This window comes from Pogoniulus pusillus, chromosome 6, assembly GCF_015220805.1.
Source record: "Pogoniulus pusillus isolate bPogPus1 chromosome 6, bPogPus1.pri, whole genome shotgun sequence".
NCBI classification, from domain to species: domain Eukaryota; kingdom Metazoa; phylum Chordata; class Aves; order Piciformes; family Lybiidae; genus Pogoniulus; species Pogoniulus pusillus.
This window is the reverse complement of record NC_087269.1, coordinates 21,495,534-21,517,429: the sequence shown is the minus strand read 5'-3', so window position 1 is coordinate 21,517,429 and position 21,896 is coordinate 21,495,534. Positions and strand designations below refer to the sequence as shown.

The window sequence follows — 21,896 nt, the reverse complement described above, 5'->3', positions numbered from 1 at the left end:
TGGGGAGAACTGGGGAATTTGAGGTCCCAGATACCTGCTTTCAGATCAGTAATGCTGTTCCCTCTCTGGATAGAAAAGTGCATTGGGAATGAAGAATAATAAAAGAGAGGGATAGAAATGGGGTGGAAAGTGGGCCTGAGAAGGAAATGGAAAAAAGGGAGGAGACAGAATGGAGGGAAGAGATGTGAGTCATGGATTTTGCTGGATTTTGCATAGTGATTTCTTCCTCCAATTATTTGTCATTTTTTCTCCTGTAAAGCCTTTTTAAAGAAAAAAAAAAACAAACCAAACCCAAAACAACCCAAACCCAGCAAAACCTATTTTCCTATAACAAAGCAACTGTTGGCCTGTTGGGGAAGGTTGGGCTGTTCCCTCAGGTTCTGGATTTGTGCTGTGCTTTATTGAACACATTGTTTTGTTTTCAGTGAGCACAACGAGACTTGCACAGTACAGACAGCGTGTTCCTTATCTACAGGATGAGGCGAGGCTGTTTTAATAACTACCATGATGAAGATGGAGATGAACTTATATACAAGAGGAATTGCCTTCACATCACACACATTATCTTCCTACAAAGCAGCAACTGTTTTTGCAAATAACATAATATTAAATAATTGGTAGATTTTTTGCGTTTCCTGCATAGTCCAGTCTAATGGAATCTATATGAATATTGATGGTTTTCTTCTGCATATCACCACATAAATCCCCATGTCAGCTACTCAACTTCAGCTATAATACTGCTTTACAATGCATCCACCAACTGTAAATCAAAACAACCAACACCAGAAAGTCTTTGGCAAATGTAATTCAGTACATTCGCTTGGGGAGTCTACAGATGGCGGTGTAGAGGATTAGACTGCCCAGTTCTTTGCATAATTCTGCTTTCCTTTTCATTTTCCTGCTCAAACTACATGCCATGCTTATGAACTTTCTAGACCAATCCAGTGCCTGGTGGAAATCCTCTTTTATCAGTGGAGTTACACCCACAATCGATTTGACCCTCTGAGGATCAAATCAAGACAGCCATGGTGAGCCAACCAAATCCTGCTTTCATACCCTAGCTTGCGTCTCAAGTTTAGTGAAACACTGGTTTTAAAATAAGCTTTTCTGAGCTGATAGCTTCTCTTGAGGGGCCCCTGGACTGTAAGTTGCCGAGCAGGAGGTGTAACAGCCGCCTCAAGAGGTTCTCCTTGCTGGTCCTTGGATTTACTGCCTCTGCCTTGACCACCTGCTGAGCAAAAGTGGGTGGTGCGCAAGCAGAGCAAAGGCTGTATTGAGAGAGTAAAAAGTAGAGTTTGCTGACAGGGTCCAGCATCTATCTGCTGTCTGTGGAGGAAAACAGAAGGAGTGGTGAAAGTAATTTTTTTTTAAATCACTCTGAATTTTCTTCTCTTATAGAATAAGATGAGATAACAGGCCAAACTCTGGTCTGGGTGACAGTGTAGTAACTCTGCTATTTGCAGCAGGTTACTCAGAGGTAAGATGTGCAGAATGACACAGATCAGGAGTACCCTCTTTGATTTTATTCTGTACAGGAAAAGATTTTAGCTCTATATCTTCTATGTAAACATCCCTCCCCAAACACCCTTATCATTTGGGCACCCCATTAAAGAAGACACAGACCTATAATCAGCTAGAGCCATGCAAGGGCTAAAAGTGTTAGGTGAAAGGGGCCTTTGGGATCAACACAGCTGTTTACTGGTGATGAATTTAATACATACAAGTTAAACTTGGAGACAGAATACCAAGAGTCCACAACCACATCTCCTCTGAGGCTTGGAAATCTGGATTTTATACATCATATTGGCTGTACAGATTGTTCACTTTTATGCCCTTTCAGGGGTTTGATTCTCAATCCTGTCTTTGTCCATGGACAGTAGCCCACAAGTTTTATTTGAAACCTCTCTAAAACAATAAGGATCTACTTTGGCAGACTCGATGCCCTAGGGACAGGCTGTAGCTGCCTTCATGTTTTCTTTGAGTATTTTTTAGGAAGTGTCAGTGCAAGGAACAGTTTATGAGTTTGTTGATGATACAGGAATAATAAGCATTTCTATTGACAGTTAGCCTTTTGCAGAACAGTGTTTGCCAGCCGTGTGGGAACAAAAAAGAGCAGATAATCCCTAGAGAAGCATCAGGTGAGCAATTGGGATAAGAAGTAAATATTAGGGTGCACAATATTGGATTGAAGATGAAAAGATGGGGCTGTATGTTGAAGCTGGCTTTTGGGATGCAGGCATATGGATTTGAATGGAAGCCTATAAATTAGTAGGTGTATGAGCAGATGGGCTGGGAATCAAAGAGGGCACATATAGCAAGGCTATAGTGGTAGGAAATTAGGTGTTGGACACAGATAATGAAGCTGTTGTCATCAGCACTGGGAATCTGGCGAATGGGTTTTGGGCATGTCTAAAATTGCCAGAGTTGGGATGTGGGTGAACTGAAGTCATCACAGGTACAGGGTTTAAGAACAGAGGCTAAAGGCTAGGGAACCAAGCAATAATCCCAGCCAATCCTGAATTTGTCCATCTCAGTCTCAGCTGTCCAGAGGGCAATCAGATGGGCCCACGTGAAGCCCCATGCTTTCCACCAACAACACTGTTAGAGCACAGCTGGGCTTGTTTTCTTTGTTTGCCAACCAGTGACATGGAAAACATTTGTTGACTCAGAGTGCTTTTTTGTCAACTGATGTGTTTGGTAACTTTGTCAGATGTGACTTGTCCACACTGGTCCCCAGAGACAGGATTTGGGAAAGGGGGAGGAGGCGACTGTGGGTGGAGCTGGCATCCAATCCTCTCCAATACCACCATCCCATTGTAGTGCAAAACAGAAAGGAAACAAAACCCTGGAGTGAAAGAGGAGCATCAAATGTTAGAGGAACTCGTCTGCCATTCAGGTGGTGGGGAGGGACAGGACTTGGAGGTTTATTTTTGTAGGGTTTTTTAATTATTATTTTGGGGTTTTTTTGTTGGTTTTGTTTGCTTGGGTTTTTTAGAAAATTGGGGATTTGTTCCTTTTTTTTTTTTTTTTCCTTTTTACAGACCTTCATGACAAAGCATAAAAACACAGTTATATTTATATATCTATTTATATATTTCTTCATTTTGTCAGTTGGTTTGTATATGTTGCTCCATCCTCCTGTCTGAGCTGATTGTGTGTCACAGATATTGTGGGTGTATGTGTGAGGTTCCTCCCGACTCTGGCCTGCAATGTCACCACGTGTGAGGTGCAGCCAACCATGGGGGAAGCCATGCTGGAGAGTGGGAATGAGGTGCACAGAGAACCCCTCACGAGGTGCAGATAGTTACTTGGTCCTTTTCTCCACTGTGAGATGGGTCAGATCTCTACTGCCATCTCTGCTCTAGCCCAGACCGTTCCCCCTGTCCTGGGAAATAGGGTGAGTGGCACAGGTTACACGTGCTGAAGAGTCCACCACAGAAGCACATATCTTTGGGGAACAGTGTTTCACAAGCAGTGTCCTTCTCTGCTTCCCCTGGCCCTTACCGCTCCCAGAAGGGGGTCCTGAAAGGCAGTGGTCACCAGCTGTGTTGCTTCCCAGTCCCCCTAAAGTCCTGGAAGTCAAGAGGACTCCATGTGGCTGAGTTTTGCCCAGGCGAGGTGGAGGACTCCCTCAGGAGAAGCCACTTGGTTGCAGGCTCTTCCTGGAGCGGAGGGAACAGTCTGGACGAAGGGCAGGGGGTGGGCTGGAGGGTCTCAGTCTCGGGTGGTGAGAGCTTGGTCCGGAGCCTTCATAGTGAGGAGGAAGGTACTGGACTGTGGGGAGGAACGGAGAAGGTCTCTTCACCCTTCCCAGGGATGTAGGGATGTGATCAGACAGGTACAATGTGGAGGCCTAAGCTGTCGCCCTGCAGTTTCATGTGGTTTCCATGGTAACTAGTGGCGGTCATAGGCAGCGGCAGCAGTGGGAGGTGCGGAGCCCCGGGATGTGGCACTATAATAATAAGGGGAACCTGAAAGTTAACACAGGAGAAGAATGGACTGGTTGAAAGGACAAACAGTAAAAAAATAAAATAAAATAAAAAATAAAACAATCAAACAAAGAAAATAAACAGAAGGAGAACTGAAAAGGAAAGGAGGAAAGAAAAGGAAAACAACCAACAGAATGAACTTGGGGACTCAGCTCTTAATGGGGTTAAGGAAAGGCAATCAGTGGAAACCAGCCAAGGGGTGCGTTTCAGTAAAGAGAAGCTACTGTGGTCTCTGTCTCTGAACCCCCCTCTACAGGAAGGAGATTCTTTTGTTTCTTCTGTCCATCAATAAGTTTCGGGGAGAGAAATCCTTGAGCATTGCAGCACAAAAAACACCACACCTGACCTACAGCCACACGGAAAGTGTCAGGGCCAGATGTTCTGAGCATACCTGACAAAGTGTAATGGGTCAGTTTTAAAACCAGGAGGGGAAAAATGAAACAATTTTGCAATGTTTTATTGCCTACGATTTTGGTCATATTTGGTGTAAAAGCTCTCTAGGTAGTTATTGAATGTGTTTTAAATAGTGATTGATTATTAAGATCACATTTACTGAGGTTTAACAACACTGGAATAAAATGTGCCTCAGTAAATACGTAAGTAATAATCACACATGATTTCTTTTACCTATAATTACTCTCTTCCTATCTCCTTGCAAAGGAATGTTGTGTTAGAAGGTATGTTCATATGGTAAGTTTTTTTCGCCTCTGAAAAAATGCCTGCTTCTAGGCATATTAGTCACTGGAGATTACTGCCCCTATTATAAACTTAGTGATACAGCCTGTCTCCCACTCTGGACACTGGTCCAGATGGTCTGATAGGAAGAAATTACCTGAGATTTCCTTATCCCCAGGAACTGATTCCAGGTTTAGCTTGGAAGAGCAGTGAAACCTCATCTGGATTTTTAAACAGACCTTGAGTGGATGCTGAATGCAGCCTCAGAGAGTAGCAGAACCTGAATTTAACTTCTGATCTAATCTGGAAAAAATTGCGAATGCAGCCTATGGAGAAGCCCGAGTTGAAATGGAATTCTGAACTATCTCATGAAATGTGAATCAGCTTCAGAACAGATACAAAACATTTGTGAGGTATATACCCATCTAGGCACTGGACTGGAGATTGAGGAATAAGGCCTCTCTTCTGCCCAAGTACTTGAAATAAATGAAAAAAAAAAAAAAAAAAAAGAGGGTGGGGGAAGAAAAGGAAAAAAAAAAAGGAAAAACAACAACAACAAAGGGAGGAAAAAAGAACCCAACAGTAAAAAAAGAAAACAAAAAGACAAACATAAGGAGAGCGAGGCTGGGGGTGTGCTCTGGGAAAGAGGTACTCACTTAGTAATGCAGGGTTGCTGAACCGCCAGGCCTCGTTGTAAGTTGTATACTGAGGGTGGCTGTAGGGGTTCCCTGAGAACTCGCTCCCTGGAAGAAACCAAGGAAGGTGTGAGGCACAGTTAGGAATGAAGATTGATGTCTGCTATTCCACCAAGACAGTGTTCATGATGAATCTGTATGCCAGGGGGAAAACTCTAGTGTATGTAGCTTCCCTGCCCAGCTGGGACTGTGCCCTTCAGGACACTATAGTGTTTGTTCAGCACAGTGTTGCTTACCCATACAATTAAAAGTCAAAAGATTGACCTCTTCAGAATCAAGAAATTAATTTAAAATAATGAAATTCAATAATGCAAATAAAAAGTTAAACTGGTTTAACATTTGTTGCCTTTTAATTTCTGATTCTCTGGTTGCAATAGGATTGCATATGCAAGTTTTTCCTTCAATTATTTGTCAGCTTTCTTTTACATAACATCTAAGTTTTCCAGTAATGTCAAGGGAGCAGGCACAGGAGCTTGATGGGACAAGCTCACAATTAACTCATTGGAGCTAGCAGTGCTAGGTTTTGTTTGTAGGGTACTGTGGGTGTTGATTACATACTTGTGGAGAAACACATAGTTTCTTTTTGGAAATGTTCTCGGGGTAGGGTGGACTTCAGTTTAAAATAAAATAAAGTTGAGAACATGAGTCACTCTTTCTTACTCTATATGGTGGTGATAGCCAGAAAAGTAATTCAGATACGATTAGCCCCACCTTTGTGCTTAGTTGGTGAGCTCCAGAGGAAAAGTGCTACATGCTAGTTCAAGAGAATAATTTTCTAATAATTAGAACTTCAGGTCCTGTTCTGAGACTAAAAGACAATCTGGGCTACAGCTTCCTTTTTCACATTCAGTAAAATGGGCCCGGACAAAACACTTGTGAGCTTTGTTGATTGAGTAAGACTCTGAGTGGAATTTTGAACATTGCAGAGTCTTCTTATATATTCAGTTTTATTGTGCATAAGGAGCTGAGTCTCCTTGCTTTATAGAAGGCTATGCATGGCTAAGGGAATTACATTTAATGACTGAGGAGGTATGGTGCTATGTTCCAAATAAATAAACCTCCTGGAACTTAAAAATGTATGATTTTGTTAAGTAAAAACATACTATTATCTGATCATAACCTCAATTTAATGCAGTACTACTAACAGACTGGGGAATATTAGTGCTGTCTGAAAGGCATTACGTGCTTAAAAGAGAGTGGAAGAAGAGCCTGATTATTAGCTTGTAGTCTGTGGTGAGGCAGGGGTGGAGGGGTTACAACAGAAGTGTTTGGAAAGCACCTGGGGTTCCTGTTAGATACCGTGGAATAGGGGAAGAAGGCAATGCAAGACACGCTTACCAAAGAAATGTCAATTAATTACACTGCAATCTCTGCAAATCTCCCCTCGCTGGAGAGTTAAAGCTCAAACCGTGGGTTCTTAGATGGTGGAAATGAAGTCTGTTGAAGTCTTGGGATTTGCACTGGTTTAAACTGAGGAAAATCTGTCCAGACAGGTTTTTTAAGGACAGTCAGGATAATAATCAAAGTAGTCAGTACCTAAGTGTGTATGTATCTAAACCAGTCACCATTCAAAGGTATTTTAGTTACAGTAGCTTTTACTTTCAGCATAAACCCTAACTTAGTATGACAGACCTTGCTAAATGCTATTTTAATGGTAATAACTCAGCATATTTCCATATCCAGAAACATTCTGCGCTGTCAATCCTTACAGCTAGCTTGGGAGGAATAGGCGAAACTTGCTAAGGTGGCCAAGATACTCTGGGATCCAATACAAAGGCAAAAAAGCAATGCATTCTCCAGGTGTATCTCTACTGAAGTAACTTACCTGTGGGATATACTGCAATGAGTTTACCTCCCAAGGAAGTTTAAAAAACTATCCAGGTGAGAATTTATGCTTTGAAATGCCTCATATAAACATCACTTCTCTTCACAGAGAGTTCTGATATTTCAAGGCTTCTCTCTCACCCTCTACTGAGTTGTCACCCTAAACTGTTCCTAAAGCACAGGTTAAGTAGAGGAGAAAGAGCCCCAGCTATGGAGAGATGGGGAGGAGGGAGGGCAGCCACTGGAAACACTGTTTATTGACGAGGAGTGAAAGCATGCATGCAGCAGGATAATGAGCTTTTGAGCTCAACTGTGACCAAGAGGAACTGAGCTATCGCCTTCCCCGATCACTAATGAAACAAGTGTAATTTCCTCATCAACATTGGATTCTGTTTAACGACTCCCTGCCGCTGCCATCACCAGCCCTCTGCGGGCTTTGCACTGCTCTGTGTAAACTGCCGTTCCCTTCAGTGGATGTTCACTTCAAAACAGCCTGCAGAAACTCGATGGCCTTTCTGGGAAAGAGGAGGAATGGAGGCAGAGATCAAAGTTACTCTGTTACCCATGCAGGAAACATCTCTCAGATGTATAGGTTAAGTGTAGCACAATACCTGATTCATCCTTCTGAGACCAACTAACCCCTGCTTTTTCAAGTGTGTGCTCAGGGACTACAGGGTTTCATCCATGTCTACAGCCTGGAACCTGTAGTTATAGATGAGGGCAAATACAGGATATAGACCTTGCCACATTACCAGCATTAACTTCAGAGGTATTTGCGTTCATGAGTGACCATGTTGCATGGATGTACTGCAGGTAGAGACAAGATTTTCTCTAGACTATGCAAGTACAAGTGTAGTGAAAGGTTGTCACAGATAGAACAGAGCAGCTGTGGTTAGCACTGGTCAAGCAGTCTTCTCAGAGATGGTTTTCCACTGGAAAATGCTGTCTCATTGAAGTGGAAATGTTTTGCCTGAGCTTGTCAGGTTCAGTGGAGTTTTGGAAACAAAAGTTCTGAAATCATTGCAAATTGAAACAAAGTATTATGTTTTGACTTTCTTGTTTTGTTTCATTTTGCCTTTCTCATCTCATTTAATTTCCTTTCAATTCTTTTATTATTTTAATACATCTTGACATCTAGAACATGTTGACATTGCTGAAATGTTTTATTCTGATGTTTGCAAATTGAACTGTTTCAAGACTTTGCTTCCTCATAGCAATGCAAGATGAAAACAAGCATCAAAATATCAGAGTTCTGTATGGGTTGAAAATTCTGGTTTCTAATCAGTTCTATTTTTAGATGTGCACATTTCTTCAGAGAAGGCAGAGCCTCTTTCTCCTATGCACTCACATCTGGACAATAAGGTTTGCTTCCTTGTCAGTGTGTTTCTTAAAGATACTCCCTGAGCTTCTTGTTTCCAGTGTAGTTAAAGCACTGACCCTTGATCTTTCTTGGCCTGGGGGGCATGTAACGAACCATTGGCAGTATCATATTTGTTTTCTCTGTTTAACCTGGGACTTTTAACAGAGGTTGCAAGCAAGCACAGATGATCGATCTCATGAGGCCTATATTCTGTGCAATCTGCGCTCTGGGAACCTTTACTAGTAGTATTTCTTGGTATCTGTATTTAAATCTTGGCATGTTTAGACTTCTAATACAGAGACCATGAGGCATGAAGTGAGCTTAGCAGGTGGCAGGTTCACAACAAGTAGGAGAGGTAGTTTGGTAGTTTTCATACAATATGTAGGAAAGCTACAGAACTTCTTGACATAGGTTGCTACAAAAGTTAAAAGCTTTTAAGGGTTCAAGATTGTTAAAGTTTGTGGATGGAAAACATGTCAAGATTATTTAATAGATACTAAGTCTGGTGTAGGAAGTCTTTGAGCTGCAGCTTGCTGGAGGCTGGGAGATTTTTTGAGAGTGTACCTGTACAAGCTTGTTCTATTCTTACACCATTTCCCAGGCATTCACTTTTGGCCCCTCACAGAGAGTAGTGGCTGCAGAGATCTGCAGTGTGACCCATTAAGGCCAGTTCTTATGTTACTTCCCAGGAAGCCACTTCATCTCCAGCTTGTTGACTTCAGTCACATTAAAAGACAGGAATAGAAGGGCTGTCAGGCTGGGTCTGACCAGTGGAGTATGACTGAAACAGCCAGAATTTGGTGCTCTGTGGAAAGATGCTGTACCTACTGCAGGATGCCCAAGTAGGCCACCGGAAAAAAATTCCTCTAATTGAATGTTGACATCAGATTTTATGTAAAGATAGTGAATTAACTGGAATAATCTTTTCTTCTTTGAAGCATCTTAATTTTTTCCTTCATCATCCTGCTTCTTTTAGGGAATATTTCTGTGTTTTGGTGGACACTGGACACTGCTGCCTTATTGATAAGAAACCTCCACATCAATGAGCTGAAATATCCTATTATTGGATAAATGATCCTCATGATTAGTGGTCTTAAATTTTTGGTCCCAGTTTGGGTGTCAGAATCATCCTAGTAATGAGAGTGACAGTAGTCTTTGAACAGTTAAGAGGCTGAGAACAGTTAGAAGTTGAGAAAACTCTGATTTTCAAAAGCACTTATTCAAAGAGCCAGCTGTTTCAATGTTATTAATCATTTCTATATGCCATGACCTTCTGTAATTTCTGACATATAACTGACTTAAATGTTGACCGAGTCTACTTACTGTTATTGAGTGCTGGCTTTTAATTAAATTACATTTTCTTAGTGCTTCTCTGATTCTGGAAACAAGAATATACTGTGGAAGGAGACACCCTAAAATTTTTCAGCTCTGCATCAGCCCAGAAGTTCAACAAGCTGTCCAACTATAGCAAGGGGCAAAAGTGAGGCTGAGGTGGGACAAATCCACTATCTTTTCCTGATCTGGAGGACCATCGCTTTGTTTTCACAGCATAGATTGAGATTTTGTGGTGCCTTAGGATCATGAGTGGTAGGCAGCTTGTTAGCTCTGGAATGTGATCACAGGCATTAGCCAATACTTCATGGCATATAAGCTGTGATTTCTAATTTAAGGATGTTAAAACTTTGACCTGCAAACATTTCCTACCAGTGGTATTTTCACTATCCTCACTGCAATGTATGTTCATTTGCATGGCTGTTCTGAGATTTGGATGAGGGTTAAGTTAGGCTTTTCACTCATAAGCCTTGGCAAATTGTATTGCAGTTACCTAAGAGATTTCTGTCCTCAGCCTTTTTGCCATTTCAGTTCTGGAGTCATCTCTTCAGTAGCAGAGGTTGCCATCGTGAGTCACAACCCAGAGCAGTAACAAAACCAGAAGTAAGTGGCAGATGAAGTTCTGAGCTAATGTGGCTGAGAAATTAAAATCCTGCCTCTTCATTTATCTTCAGGGGATTAATGTCATCAGAGGAGTGGGAAATAAAGCCTTGGGTAATAAACTCTTCAGTTACCTTAGGGTAAATTGTTCTCTATTCTCCCTAAATAGGGAAGGTATTTCTCCAGAAGGCATTGGGTAGCAAAGAAAGTTTGCCTTTGGATGTAGGATTAGGTGGGTGGTTTCTTGGATCGGAGACGCTATCTTAGAAACAGGAGATGGACAAGTAGTTGGTTGCTAAATGTGAATATTAGTTTCTCCTGAAATGCTGTTAATCATTGCTGAGTCTTTAGCTAGTTTTTAGGCTATGGTCAGTAAGTCTCCAAAATCTGCAGGTGTTAAATTACCATGGATGATTTTCAGTTTGATGCCCTGGCTTTAGATAGAAGGTAAGTTGTTACTCTATGTTAGTGGATAGCTGAATATCTTAAGCCACAAGCCATATATAATAGTCTGCATGGGTCATTGGGAAATAATTACATTAGTTAATGAATACTAAGGTTAATTAATTACCAATTAATTGCCACAGGTTACAGATAGCTAGTTGCTCATAGCAGCAGTGAATCAGTTACTAGATAAAACCAGGTAAGTTACAAAAGGGGTTGTGGGCACCTTCTTTTTGAAAATAATAGCCCTTAATATCAGCAAAGCAATAGCAAAGCCAGCTGTGAAAGCTCTTGCAATGCCATTGCAATACCATTCAAATGCCTGCACCGTTACTGAACTCTGGGGGCTAACTTACCAGGAACCATTCCTGCAAGAGTTGAGGTTGGGTAGCTGCCTTGTCCAGTTGGGGGGACATGGGGTGGGTAGCCAGGCAAGGTGGTGCTTGCCATATCACGACCTAGAAGGGGAAAGAATCAGGGCAGGAGATCAATAGGGATAAGATCTTTCAATATTGATTTGATATCAGTTTTTGTCCCACTGTCACATGACTAGCAGCTTGACAGGCAAGTGCTGTGCAGCCTTCTCTTACATAAGTGCTGTCCATCCACTGAAAATTTTGAGTGAAGCTTGTGGCACTTTTTATGTTGCACTGTAAGAGTGGATGTTAACACTTAGCTTTGTGAGGCTCAAAATAATTTGTTTGTTTCACTGTAGATTTTGTATCTATTTTAACTAAATCAAAATGGCTCCGAGCTGCACAGAGAATGCAGCATATTCACTGGCAGAGTAGCTGAAGGCCTATCTATATGCAGTGTACGCAGTTCCAAAACTGTGGTAATGTTGCTTTGGGCATGATCAATGTACAAGGCATTGGAGAGGAATCCAGGAGTTTTCTGTGCCTGTCTCTCTTCCCACCTCTGCCATTCACCTTCTGATGATTTTAGGCAAGTCACTTCACCTCTCTGTGATTGTTTTTACACTGCAATCTCTTTGGTGCAAGGGTACACCCTGAGTACATTTGCACAATACTTAACATGAGATGGATTCCTTCCAGGTGCTGGTGTAATACATAAGAGTAACAGGGTCATGCAGATTAGTTTGTCCCCCACTTCATTTTTATCACAGGTACAAGTTTCATTAGTAATACTTAAAATTGTGATATCTTCTCTCCACCAAAGAAGTAGAGAGGGGTGTGGGCTGGGTGGATAATTGCATCTAATTTTTCATCTCTTAGGAAGTGCAGCTGGAGGCTTCTTGCTTGATGCCAGAGGCATTTCCTCATTTGGACTGGTTAGCCTGAAAATGGGCCAGCCAGAAGGGCATTTGCTGTTAGTGCTTATTGCATTTAAATGAACTAAAATCATCTCAGAAACTGCTGGGAGTTGCAAGCCAAAACCCAAAAATGAAAAAAAATAAAGGCTAAATAAATTAAGATAATCTTTCCCCCACAGCTGCTGGGAGATTTACAGTTCAACCTGCACTGCTGCCTACTGAGATCTCAGCCTGTTCCAGGCAACCAGAACTTTTCACATTCCCTAAGTGAACTGTGGCTCACCAAGAAGTTTGTGTCTTTTGTTAGTCCTTTGTGAAATTTTGTCTCTCCTGTCTGTTCTTACTGGAGGGCTGAAGTCTGAATTACATTTAGAAACAACATGTTAAGTAGGGCAAATTAGCAGTGCTGTAGTCACTAGAACTGTATTGGGATGTGCCAATGAAAGAAGAGTAAGTGTTGGTTTAGCTCTTCTAGTGATGAATGGTAACTGATAAAGCAGCCCCTGGAACAAGCATGAACCTTGGCTGAGGAATCAGAAATAATTAACAGTTACACAACAAAGCAAAAACTAATCAACATGGAGCATTAACCCGAAGGGAGGAAGTTTCTCTGGGATAAAGATAAACCAATGTCATTGCTTTCATAGGTCTTGACTAAAGATGCTGAGGTGATTTGCTCAAGAAAAAAAGAAATGGAACTTCTCCCTGAAAAGGTTCCTAATCGGTGGCTGATGTTCCTAGCTCACCTTGTCTTAGGTAGTGATGCAGAACTACCAGACAAAGACTGAGCCATTTTCCAGCCGCTCCCTAATATTGGTAAAAATAAATATAATGCCTCAAGGATTTATATTCTGCACTCTTCTGCTCTTTTATTACCATCATTCTTCAGTGATTTGTAGTTGTGTGTTAAGCAATATGTTCTTTTTCTACCCTCACGTTCTCTTAAGGCAAGAAAGTTTTACGCTTAAAATTCATGTTCTTTTGGTTTCATTCATTGACCAGCCTGAGAAATAACAACAGGTGATGAGTGAGAAAACAGTGTCACTGAAAAGTTAGAGAGAACATTATGTGGCGAAATTAATTCATTTTGACACTTCCATTCAGGTGGGAACACATACACACTCACACTGCTACTCGATCTACGCACATATGCCCCTGTGTTTTTATTCAGACATGAGTGCGCAGAGGATGATGTTCAAAACTCAGTGTGGAAAATTCTTTGGCAAGTGATCATCTGTCAAAATACCAGCCTTCAAAAAGACGACAGCAAACAGTACCAGCAACATGAATGAGAGTCCCACAGAGAGACTCTTAAAATGCTGTTACTTGTAAGCAGGCTCCTTCCATTACCTCTTCTTGCTACCAACAGGTAGACAGGATTATTAAATTCCTGCACTCCAGGGCTATGGCAAAGCTCACACCTATCCTGCCCATGACACGCTTCTAACTCCAGCAATTCTTCCTTTCCCAAGGAGCCTTCTGAATGAGGAACAGCACCTTCATCATTGAGACACTGAGTTTTGGAACACTTTCTAAGGCAGATGGCTCTCGTGAAACACAGTGCCTTCTAGGCTAGAAGGTGATCATATGTGAATGTATCCTCAAAGAACTGTATTGTTGGAGAGAGTCTGGCAGGAGACTTTGTCTTAGAAAGTGTTGCAAGCTCAGTAGCTCTTATTTGCTGCACTTATGTTTGACCAAGAATATGAAAGTCTTCTCCGTCTTACTTGCTGCCTTCCTACAGGGGTGAAATGTGAATCTCACCTGACAAGACGAAGGGAGGATGTTATGTCAAAAGAGAAAAATAATATAGGAACATGATGGAGGCAGAGGTAAGATGTGTTTCTGGAGGATTAGGAATTGGAGCCTGAACTAAGCTTTTGTTCTAAAAAATCCCAAACTACATTCTTTGGCAGTGGATTAACAACAGCCACAGTGGTCACACACTATTTCACCCAAGCCACTCCTGAGCTTCTGTAGCAATGTTCCTTCAGTCAGCTTGCACAGGAGTTTTCCCAGGTGTCTACCTGAAACTTGTCCTTCCTCTCCATCCTCCCCTCCAGCGTGTTCCTCCCAAGTACTGCCATCTTTTGCAGTACTTCTCTCCTTCCCTTAAAAGCTACCTACCTCAGATTTGCATTCCTTTCTCTTCAAGACATTATGGTCTCTCAACCCACCATTCATTGTCTCGACATTCAGATGTGATTCCCTGATCCTTAACTATTTGTTCTGTACCAGCTCACACTGACATTCACAAACTAGTTGACTCAGATATTGCTCATAGCATAACTTTAGCAGTGCTCACTAACCACCTATGTATTTATCTGACTTAGTAGTTTGTACAACCCAGCCTGAATGACCTTGCCAGTCCCAGAGCTGGCTAGGTTATTGAATCTGCCATTACCTACCCTTGCTAGTACACATTACCCTTGCTGGGCCTGCAGTACTCAGGAGCATTATGGCTATTGAGGCTACACAGGATTTTGCTGAACAAGCGTTTCTGTGTAAGTCCCAGACTCATCCAGCTGGGACACCCAGTCACTTCTAGGTAGTTACAGCTTCTTTTCCCATTTTATTCTAAAAAAATTAAGGACGGGCATGAAATCTTCTTGTCATTCTCCACCGAGTTGAGAACACCTGCTGCATACACAGAACTGAGCCATAGTTGCTCTCATTCCCACTTGCACTCAAAGAGCTTGCAGCATTTACTGGTCTCCCCATCAGATGAAACTGAACCCCTTGCCTGCAGCATCCCCACTGAGTTTGTGGCCAAGGTCGGTTACCTGCTATCAGAGGCTGGCTGCTGGACTGCCCAAAGTGGGCACCATGATGAAGGAAGGCACTGTAGCAAGGCGTGGACGCATCATCTGAAAGGGCCATGTGGAAGGGCTGAAGATCAGCCTGCCCAGAGCCGACCGGCGTGGTGGGGGTGAAAGGGGTGAGAGAGGCTCCATGAGGCTCTTGCTTTATACTGAGGGGAGAGGAGAGGTTTTCTGTGGTAGGGTAAGGGATGGACACAGACAGACAAAGGGAACAGGGGGAGGAAGAGGAGGGTAGGGAAGGGAGGAGAGGAAGAACAAAATGGGTAAATGAAAATGGAGTGGTTAAAATCTACAGGGAAATTAATTTTAAAACAAAAATAAAAATAAAAAGGTTAGGAGTAGATCAGAGGAGCCAGTGCTGAGAAAACAGCTGTAAATGTACCCGGGGGCTAGGCTCTGACTGCAGGGATGCCTCTGCAGGGGCAGCAGGAGATGAGGAGAATGGAGTGCAGTGGCTGGTGGGAGGAATGGAATGCTGGAAAAGGAGAGGTGAGGGAGGGAACATGCAGGAGAAGAGAGGACAGGAAGAAGCGTAGGGTTGGGAAGGAGAAGAATGCTCTGAAGCTTCTGTGCTCCCTTTCCTGCTGCTTTCTCTTGCTGGCTGATGGAATATGAAGATGCTACACTTACATGGTTTGGCCCAGGGAATTATACCACTTTGTCTTTTCAAACCCAAGGTAAACCTTCCCCAGGAGACCAGCATCATCATTAGCATCTATTAAACAGGATGCTCAGTGTAATAGCCAAGCTCCATAAAAGCTTTGACAAAAAAGCTAGAACTTGAGATGGTTAAAAAACAAATGAGACTGTGCAGTTAATAGGTGGATAGACCTATAGCTCAGTCAGTTGATCTTGTTCACAGTGGCACACTTTGGAGCTTTAACCATAAATCAGGCAGTACTGACTCTGGTTGTTCTCAGAGTACAGTGTTGCCACACAGGTACCTTGACAGAAAGATTTAATAGCGGAGTGGAAGTGTGAGTGACTTATAAAAGGTTTCATGTTCATTGTTGTTTGCTTTGAACCTCCATTTCTTTTGTGCAGATTTGCATAGGCACAAGAGATACAACTTTGCAACTGTTCCTGACTTGGCTGCCAATTGAGAGTTTTGGGAGTTGGAGAATTCTGTGACCTAAAGCATCAGTACCTCAAAACACTCACTGTTGTTTGGGTCAGCAGTAATAGAGTCCTGAATTTAAACACCTGAAAGCAAAGTATGGATGACGTTATCAGATCTGATCCAAATCATGTAGCAAACCATCCACCCTCAGGTAAACAAAGACAATAAATTAAACCCGTCTCTCCACTGTGATGGCAAGGGTTGCCAATGGCCTATGAAATAAGTTAATTCTGGTGTGTTTGATTTACACAGAGAAATAGAAATGAAATGTATAATTAGTCCATAAATCTGACTTCGTTAATGTAGAACTGGTTTAATTAACTCTAGCCACCTTATTGTGAGGCTGCAATGCTCACCTAGACAATAAAGGGCTGAGCAGTTTCTATCTGTGAATGCTGTTTATCCTGAGGCATTAGTTTCCTAAAGGTTTCCTACCTGGCAAAAATTATAGTCTGCCATCTGTGTTCTCCCTGAAGTACCTCTAACTTCAATGGCCAACAAAGTCCTCTGATAACTGAGACTCCTTTGCAGCAAAGACCTCTGCTCATGGTCAAATTGATTGGAAAGGATCAGTGCTGACCAAAAGTTGTACAGTTCCTCCTTATTTAGTTTACTTAGATGAAGTCTCTGGTATACAAAGTGAGGATTGTCATTGTTTTCTGATTTTGCTATGTGGAGCTCTGTTTGGCAAAGATTTTGTGGAGGATATGGGGAATAGAAGCTGGAGTATGTGGTTATTGTTGCATAGTTAATTAAAGTCTACAGAGTAGGTAGTACGTGAGTGCCCAGCTTCTGCTTTTTACAACTATATACTGTCCTGCAATCCTGTCAGTGAGCTTTCACATGCCAGTACCAGTCTCTGCAAATGGGGAGCCACCAAAGCTACTTTTCCCCTGCATCCTGTGTCATCAGATGGCAAGGAGCACACAGATTTACCTTAGGCAGACAGCAGTCTGGGAGTGCTGAATCCTTTATCCAAATAATGTTGCTACAAGATAATTTGGATGAATAGATCTATGCACAGACAGAGGCCCAGAAATCTTCTGGCTTTCAGGGCCTTCAAGTGAAGTGATATTTTTTGAGGAAGCCATTTGAGAATCATACCTAAATAAATTAGGGACAGTTTGGTCCTGGTCATTTCCCAGGCTCTTTTTCCAGCTCTCTGTATTGTGCAAGAGAGAGCAGGTGTGGGGAGCCACTGAGGAGGAAAGGGCAGAGAAGAAAGTGGACACAGGAAGCGTGGGTGGGCAGAAGCAAGAGGTGCTATGGGCAGAGGTTAATCCTGTTTGCACAGCCCCCAGGCACGTTGGGTTTTCTAGTCCCTCCCCTGCTTTATTTCTCTTTTAAAGCATGGAATTTTCAGCTATAATCCTTCCTAAACCACAGCATTTTTCAGGCGCTCTGTGTAAGTGAAACCATAATCTCTGGTAAAACAGACTGCTTAAGCTGCTGTAGCATTAGGCCAATCTGATCCAGCCCCTGGATTTCCGCTCTGCCCAGCCACCACAGAGAGGATTTCAGCCTGAAAGACTATCTAAAGCCCTTGCAATGGGAACAACAGTGCTAGGCCTTGCCTTGAAAAGCTGAGAAGGGTTAAGGGACCAGGAGCTATTTGTCCCGGTGTTGTGAGGCTGTTAAAGCCCCTGTCAGACTCACAGCACAGATGAGCCCAGCCCTCCCTTGAACACATCAGGCTTATGAAGAAAGATTCCTCGCACCTTCCAGAGGCAGCACCACTTACTCAGCATGGGGGGATAAAGAAGTCAACAGTAACACAGCAAAGAGACTGGGACAAAATAATCCTAAATGCTTTTCTCTCTTCGAGTAGTGGAGAGGAAGCAAGGATAAGATTAGACAGCAAATGACTGCACAACCAAAACTCAGCCTTTTATGTGTCTATTTACCCATCTGTCTGTCTTTTCCTCTACTCTCTGTAACTGCACAAGCATAACTTATATCCCATGTATCTTTACTGGTGGATGGCATTTACCAATTTTTACTTCTTTATTGCCCAACTTTCCCCTAAAGAAAAGCACCTGAATTTGGTATCAGATATAACTCCTGACACTTCTATGCTGGAATAATCGCCCCAGTAGTGAATTATATCTTCCAAAATGTGTCAGAGCAGACAAGAGCAATTGATTGATCTATGCACCTGTGAATGGCTCAGCCCCATTTTTCATTTTAACCACCTCAAACTTTAGCTGCACTTTATTTTCCTCCCCCCCCCTTTTTTTTTTTTCACTTCTGATTCTTCCATTTTTGGCTGACTTGCCTCTTCCTATTCCAAGTCCTGCTAGTGCCAGCAAGCTGTGGAACACTGCTGTACTGGCCTGTCTGGGTCTTAGTGGATGTCCTTCAGTAAGATTGCATCAGGGAGCCCCAAGATGTCTGTCAGCGTCTTACTCGGAAGGCTAGAATACTGACCTATAGTTGAATGGGGGACAGAATAAGTTTGCAACATCTTCCCAAAGCAATAGAATGTATTCATGTCTCAGACTCCTTTCTTCTCCTAAATGGCAAATTGTTTATAAGAGGAAAAAGAAGTGCCACACAATATTGTGGTAAGGGAAATCTGAAAGGCTCAGTAAGGTGAGGACGCAGAGAGAGGACTACATATTCTGTACATCTCCTACTCTCCTCTTTCTGACTGTACTTGCTGAATTATGGCTGGTTTTCTTCCTTTCAAACCCTCTCTTCTGTTATTCTGGTGGAGAGCTAGAACTGGTGATCTCTGGCCTAAATTCCTTCTGTGAATGAAGGGATTTGGCCAGACAGTGCAAGAGAAAGATTCACAGCTTTGGGTTCCTACAGAGACTCATCTTAGCTTTTATCATGCTGTCTGCTGCTGAAGTGAAGCAGAGGGGTTTGCAGAACTAGAGAAGCTGCTTCTTTTTAATTGCTGGCTTCCTGGAGATTAAGCTACCTGCGTCCAGTGCTCCTTTTCAGTAAGCAAAGAATATTAAGACGGCACATTGCTATGTAAGGGATGATTTGTACACCCCCACTTAACAGTACTGCTCACCATCTCGACAATGCTTGGTGTGCATCATTTCCTGGGTCTCTATCAAATATTTGTGTGACCTCAGTGCCTTACTCTTTAGACCACATATCCTTACAACGTTCCTTAGGCATCACTGCTTTACCTGTGAGGAGCTGAGTCCAGAGAAGACAAACCCAAGTTTATGTAGGAACCCTGCGCAAAAGCTGAATCTTATCTCAAGTATTTGTACCCATCATTGGAAGATCTTTTTCCATTTTTGTATTCTCCGTTGTGGCAAACAGAATGGGACTGGATCCTCAGCATTCATGAGCCAGTAGAGTCAGATCATTTCACCGCATGTGAGAATCTTGTCTCAAATTCTGGATGTCGTGCAAAGGACCAAATTGGACTGACACAGCAGATGTTTTACTGTCATCTCAGAAGAACCACTTTTTCCTTCATGTCTTACTTTCCTAGCTTTTCTTCTGCAAGAGCATTACGCAAGTGCCATGGTCTTGTTGATTGGACAGGGCTGGATGATAGGTTGGACTGAATGATATTGGAGGTCTCTCCCAACCTGGTTGATTCTACGATTCTAAGTTGCACTGAAGATAAGATCATCCTATTTTTACTCCCTGCTCTATAATCATAGCAGACCTTTTGCTAGAACAACTGAAAAGTGTGCAAAAACGTATCTGCTTCTCATTGTACCTTTCCATTTTCTCTTTGTATTTCTGCTAACTGAAAAAATAAGCCTTGCATGTTCACATTTCTTTTCCATCTCTGTCAGATCCATCCATGTTCCTAGCCCAATACTTTACATGTGGGTTGTTGAAATACATGTTTTAAGAAACAATCTTTATGACATCACTGATGTCAAGTTTTGAAATCTGTTTGTCCTGGCTTTTTATAAAACTGAGTATTATAAATCCAGGTGTTGTATTTGATCTGGTTAACTGCTGCTCTCCAAGAAAACTGACCTGCTAACTCTTTATATTACTATGGAGAAAAAAGGCTTTACAGTCTTTGTACAGAGTGAAACATGGAGTTTCCAGATCTGTGATCGGATTTACTCTTTGAAATACTATTAGTGTTAATCACTTGAGAACTGCACTGACATCAACTTCATGTGGCTCATGAAGTAGGATGTGCTTTAATGTCTTACAGAGGAAAAAAGATGTGCAACTTCTGCACTTGGCATATGGAGAAGATCAGTGGAGTTCATATTGTTGTTCCCTTTCTAGAGTCCCAGGCCATGAGGATGGGCAATTATTTCCTGCCTGAAAGAGTAGCATATGTTTATTCCTTGGAGGGTTGGGACTTGAATTTTACCTCTTAAACAAGATGCTTTTGAAATATATGCTGAGAAATGTAATTAGAACATGTTAGTTTTTCACACAGTCTTTATTATAAGTATATCCAATGTTTCATCATAGTGATATTCTACTGATCCTAGGACAGGATAGATCTTCCTGAATAGCCCCAAGCAATCCTAAATCTACAAAGAAGGGCCAGGGAGTGTCATAAGCTCTCCAGTTCTCTGATGGACTGCAGTGGGCAATTTCCATGATACAAGCAGCTGGCCTGGTTAAAGCCAGTAAAGGTGATGGAGATCAGAAGTTATTAACACCTACTGACAGTATTGCTTACCTCAGATATAAAGCACTGCCATTGCTGTCAGTGGGCAAATGTCTACATCACAAAAAAATTCCACCACAGTGATACGTATTAGATCCTTCATGTAGCCTCAAGAGAAAAGGAAAACCTGAATAGTTTGGAAGACAATATTTTCTCTAAAGAAGTCCCTTTTTGTTTGGTGGTACAGAGTGTGCTAGCCTGCAATGCTGTCCCTGTGCTGAGGGAAATCGGACTGGGAATGCCAATCCACTGCTATTGTCATTACATGACATTATTGTAATTCACTGCTATTGTTCATTTAAATGCTAATTTAAGGAAGCCAGAGACATTACTTCTTTCCAGCCCATCCATTCTGGGTTCCTCACTTCAATATGCCTTTCAGGTCCACAAGCTGACTTCTTCAGCATCATAAAGTTATTATCCGTGAAAATCCCATTGGGTGCATGGAAATAGTTTGTGATTCCCTTTTGCCTCACTATTCCTGCCTTTTCCAGAGATCATCCATCTGACTGTCTATCACCCTCAGCCATTTGGTCCTGGAGAAAAGTTGTAACACCTTTTGCCTTTCCAAATTCTTTGGGTCTCTAAGAAGATATTATCTCTCCTTAGAGATGTGAAACAGTTGATGAAATTTGGAGGTACTGTAGACTTCTACTTTTGCTCATTCCTCATCTTAAATTGAGCAGAGGCTTGGCCACAGAAAATACCTGCTTCATTTTGATGAGGCAGTATAGCAACAACCCGGTAGCATCCGTGTAAATGATTATCATATTCCATTTCCAGGGCATTGGGACAGAGATGTGCCCACCAGAGATGTATTTGCCTGCTGGTGGCTGCAGCCATGGTGCTGTGTTGCAGCACATGCGCCTGCACCTGTAGGTTTTGCCATCACCAAAGCCAAATTTGGGCCACTACCAGCTTCTTAAGTTAGCTCAGTCAAGCGCTGACCAGGGCCTTTGTGCACTGATGTCAGAGGCTAAAGTAGATGGGAGCGGGACAGGAAACTTTCACCAGTACAAACAAAAATGGAGAAAGGAAATGTTCCACCTCCCAGCAGAATGATCTAAGTACAACCAAAGGTAATGGTCAGTTTTAATCATGATTTAAAACAGCAAGCTGGATCTACTTGTTTTACATTTGC

General features: G+C 42.3%; 1 protein-coding gene across 4 annotated transcripts in view; it reads right to left on the bottom strand.

Moving 5' to 3' along the window:
- Positions 1–378: 378 nt before the first annotated feature.
- Positions 379–21,896, bottom strand: part of PAX2 (paired box 2) — an 86,974-nt gene continuing 65,456 nt past the window's right edge. The window contains exons 8-11 of one of the 4 annotated variants that reach the window (XM_064144827.1): positions 14,976–15,185; positions 11,276–11,377; positions 5,321–5,407; positions 379–3,971 (exon numbers count right to left, since the gene is read on the bottom strand). In XM_064144827.1, coding sequence (XP_064000897.1) covers positions 3,895–3,971; positions 5,321–5,407; positions 11,276–11,377; positions 14,976–15,185 — 476 coding nt within the window. In that variant the 3' untranslated portion in view covers positions 379–3,894. Of the gene's footprint in view, positions 3,972–5,320; positions 5,408–11,275; positions 11,378–14,975; positions 15,186–21,896 lie in introns of those variants that run through there. The other 3 variants (XM_064144826.1, XM_064144829.1, XM_064144830.1) reach the window with 3 other exon arrangements.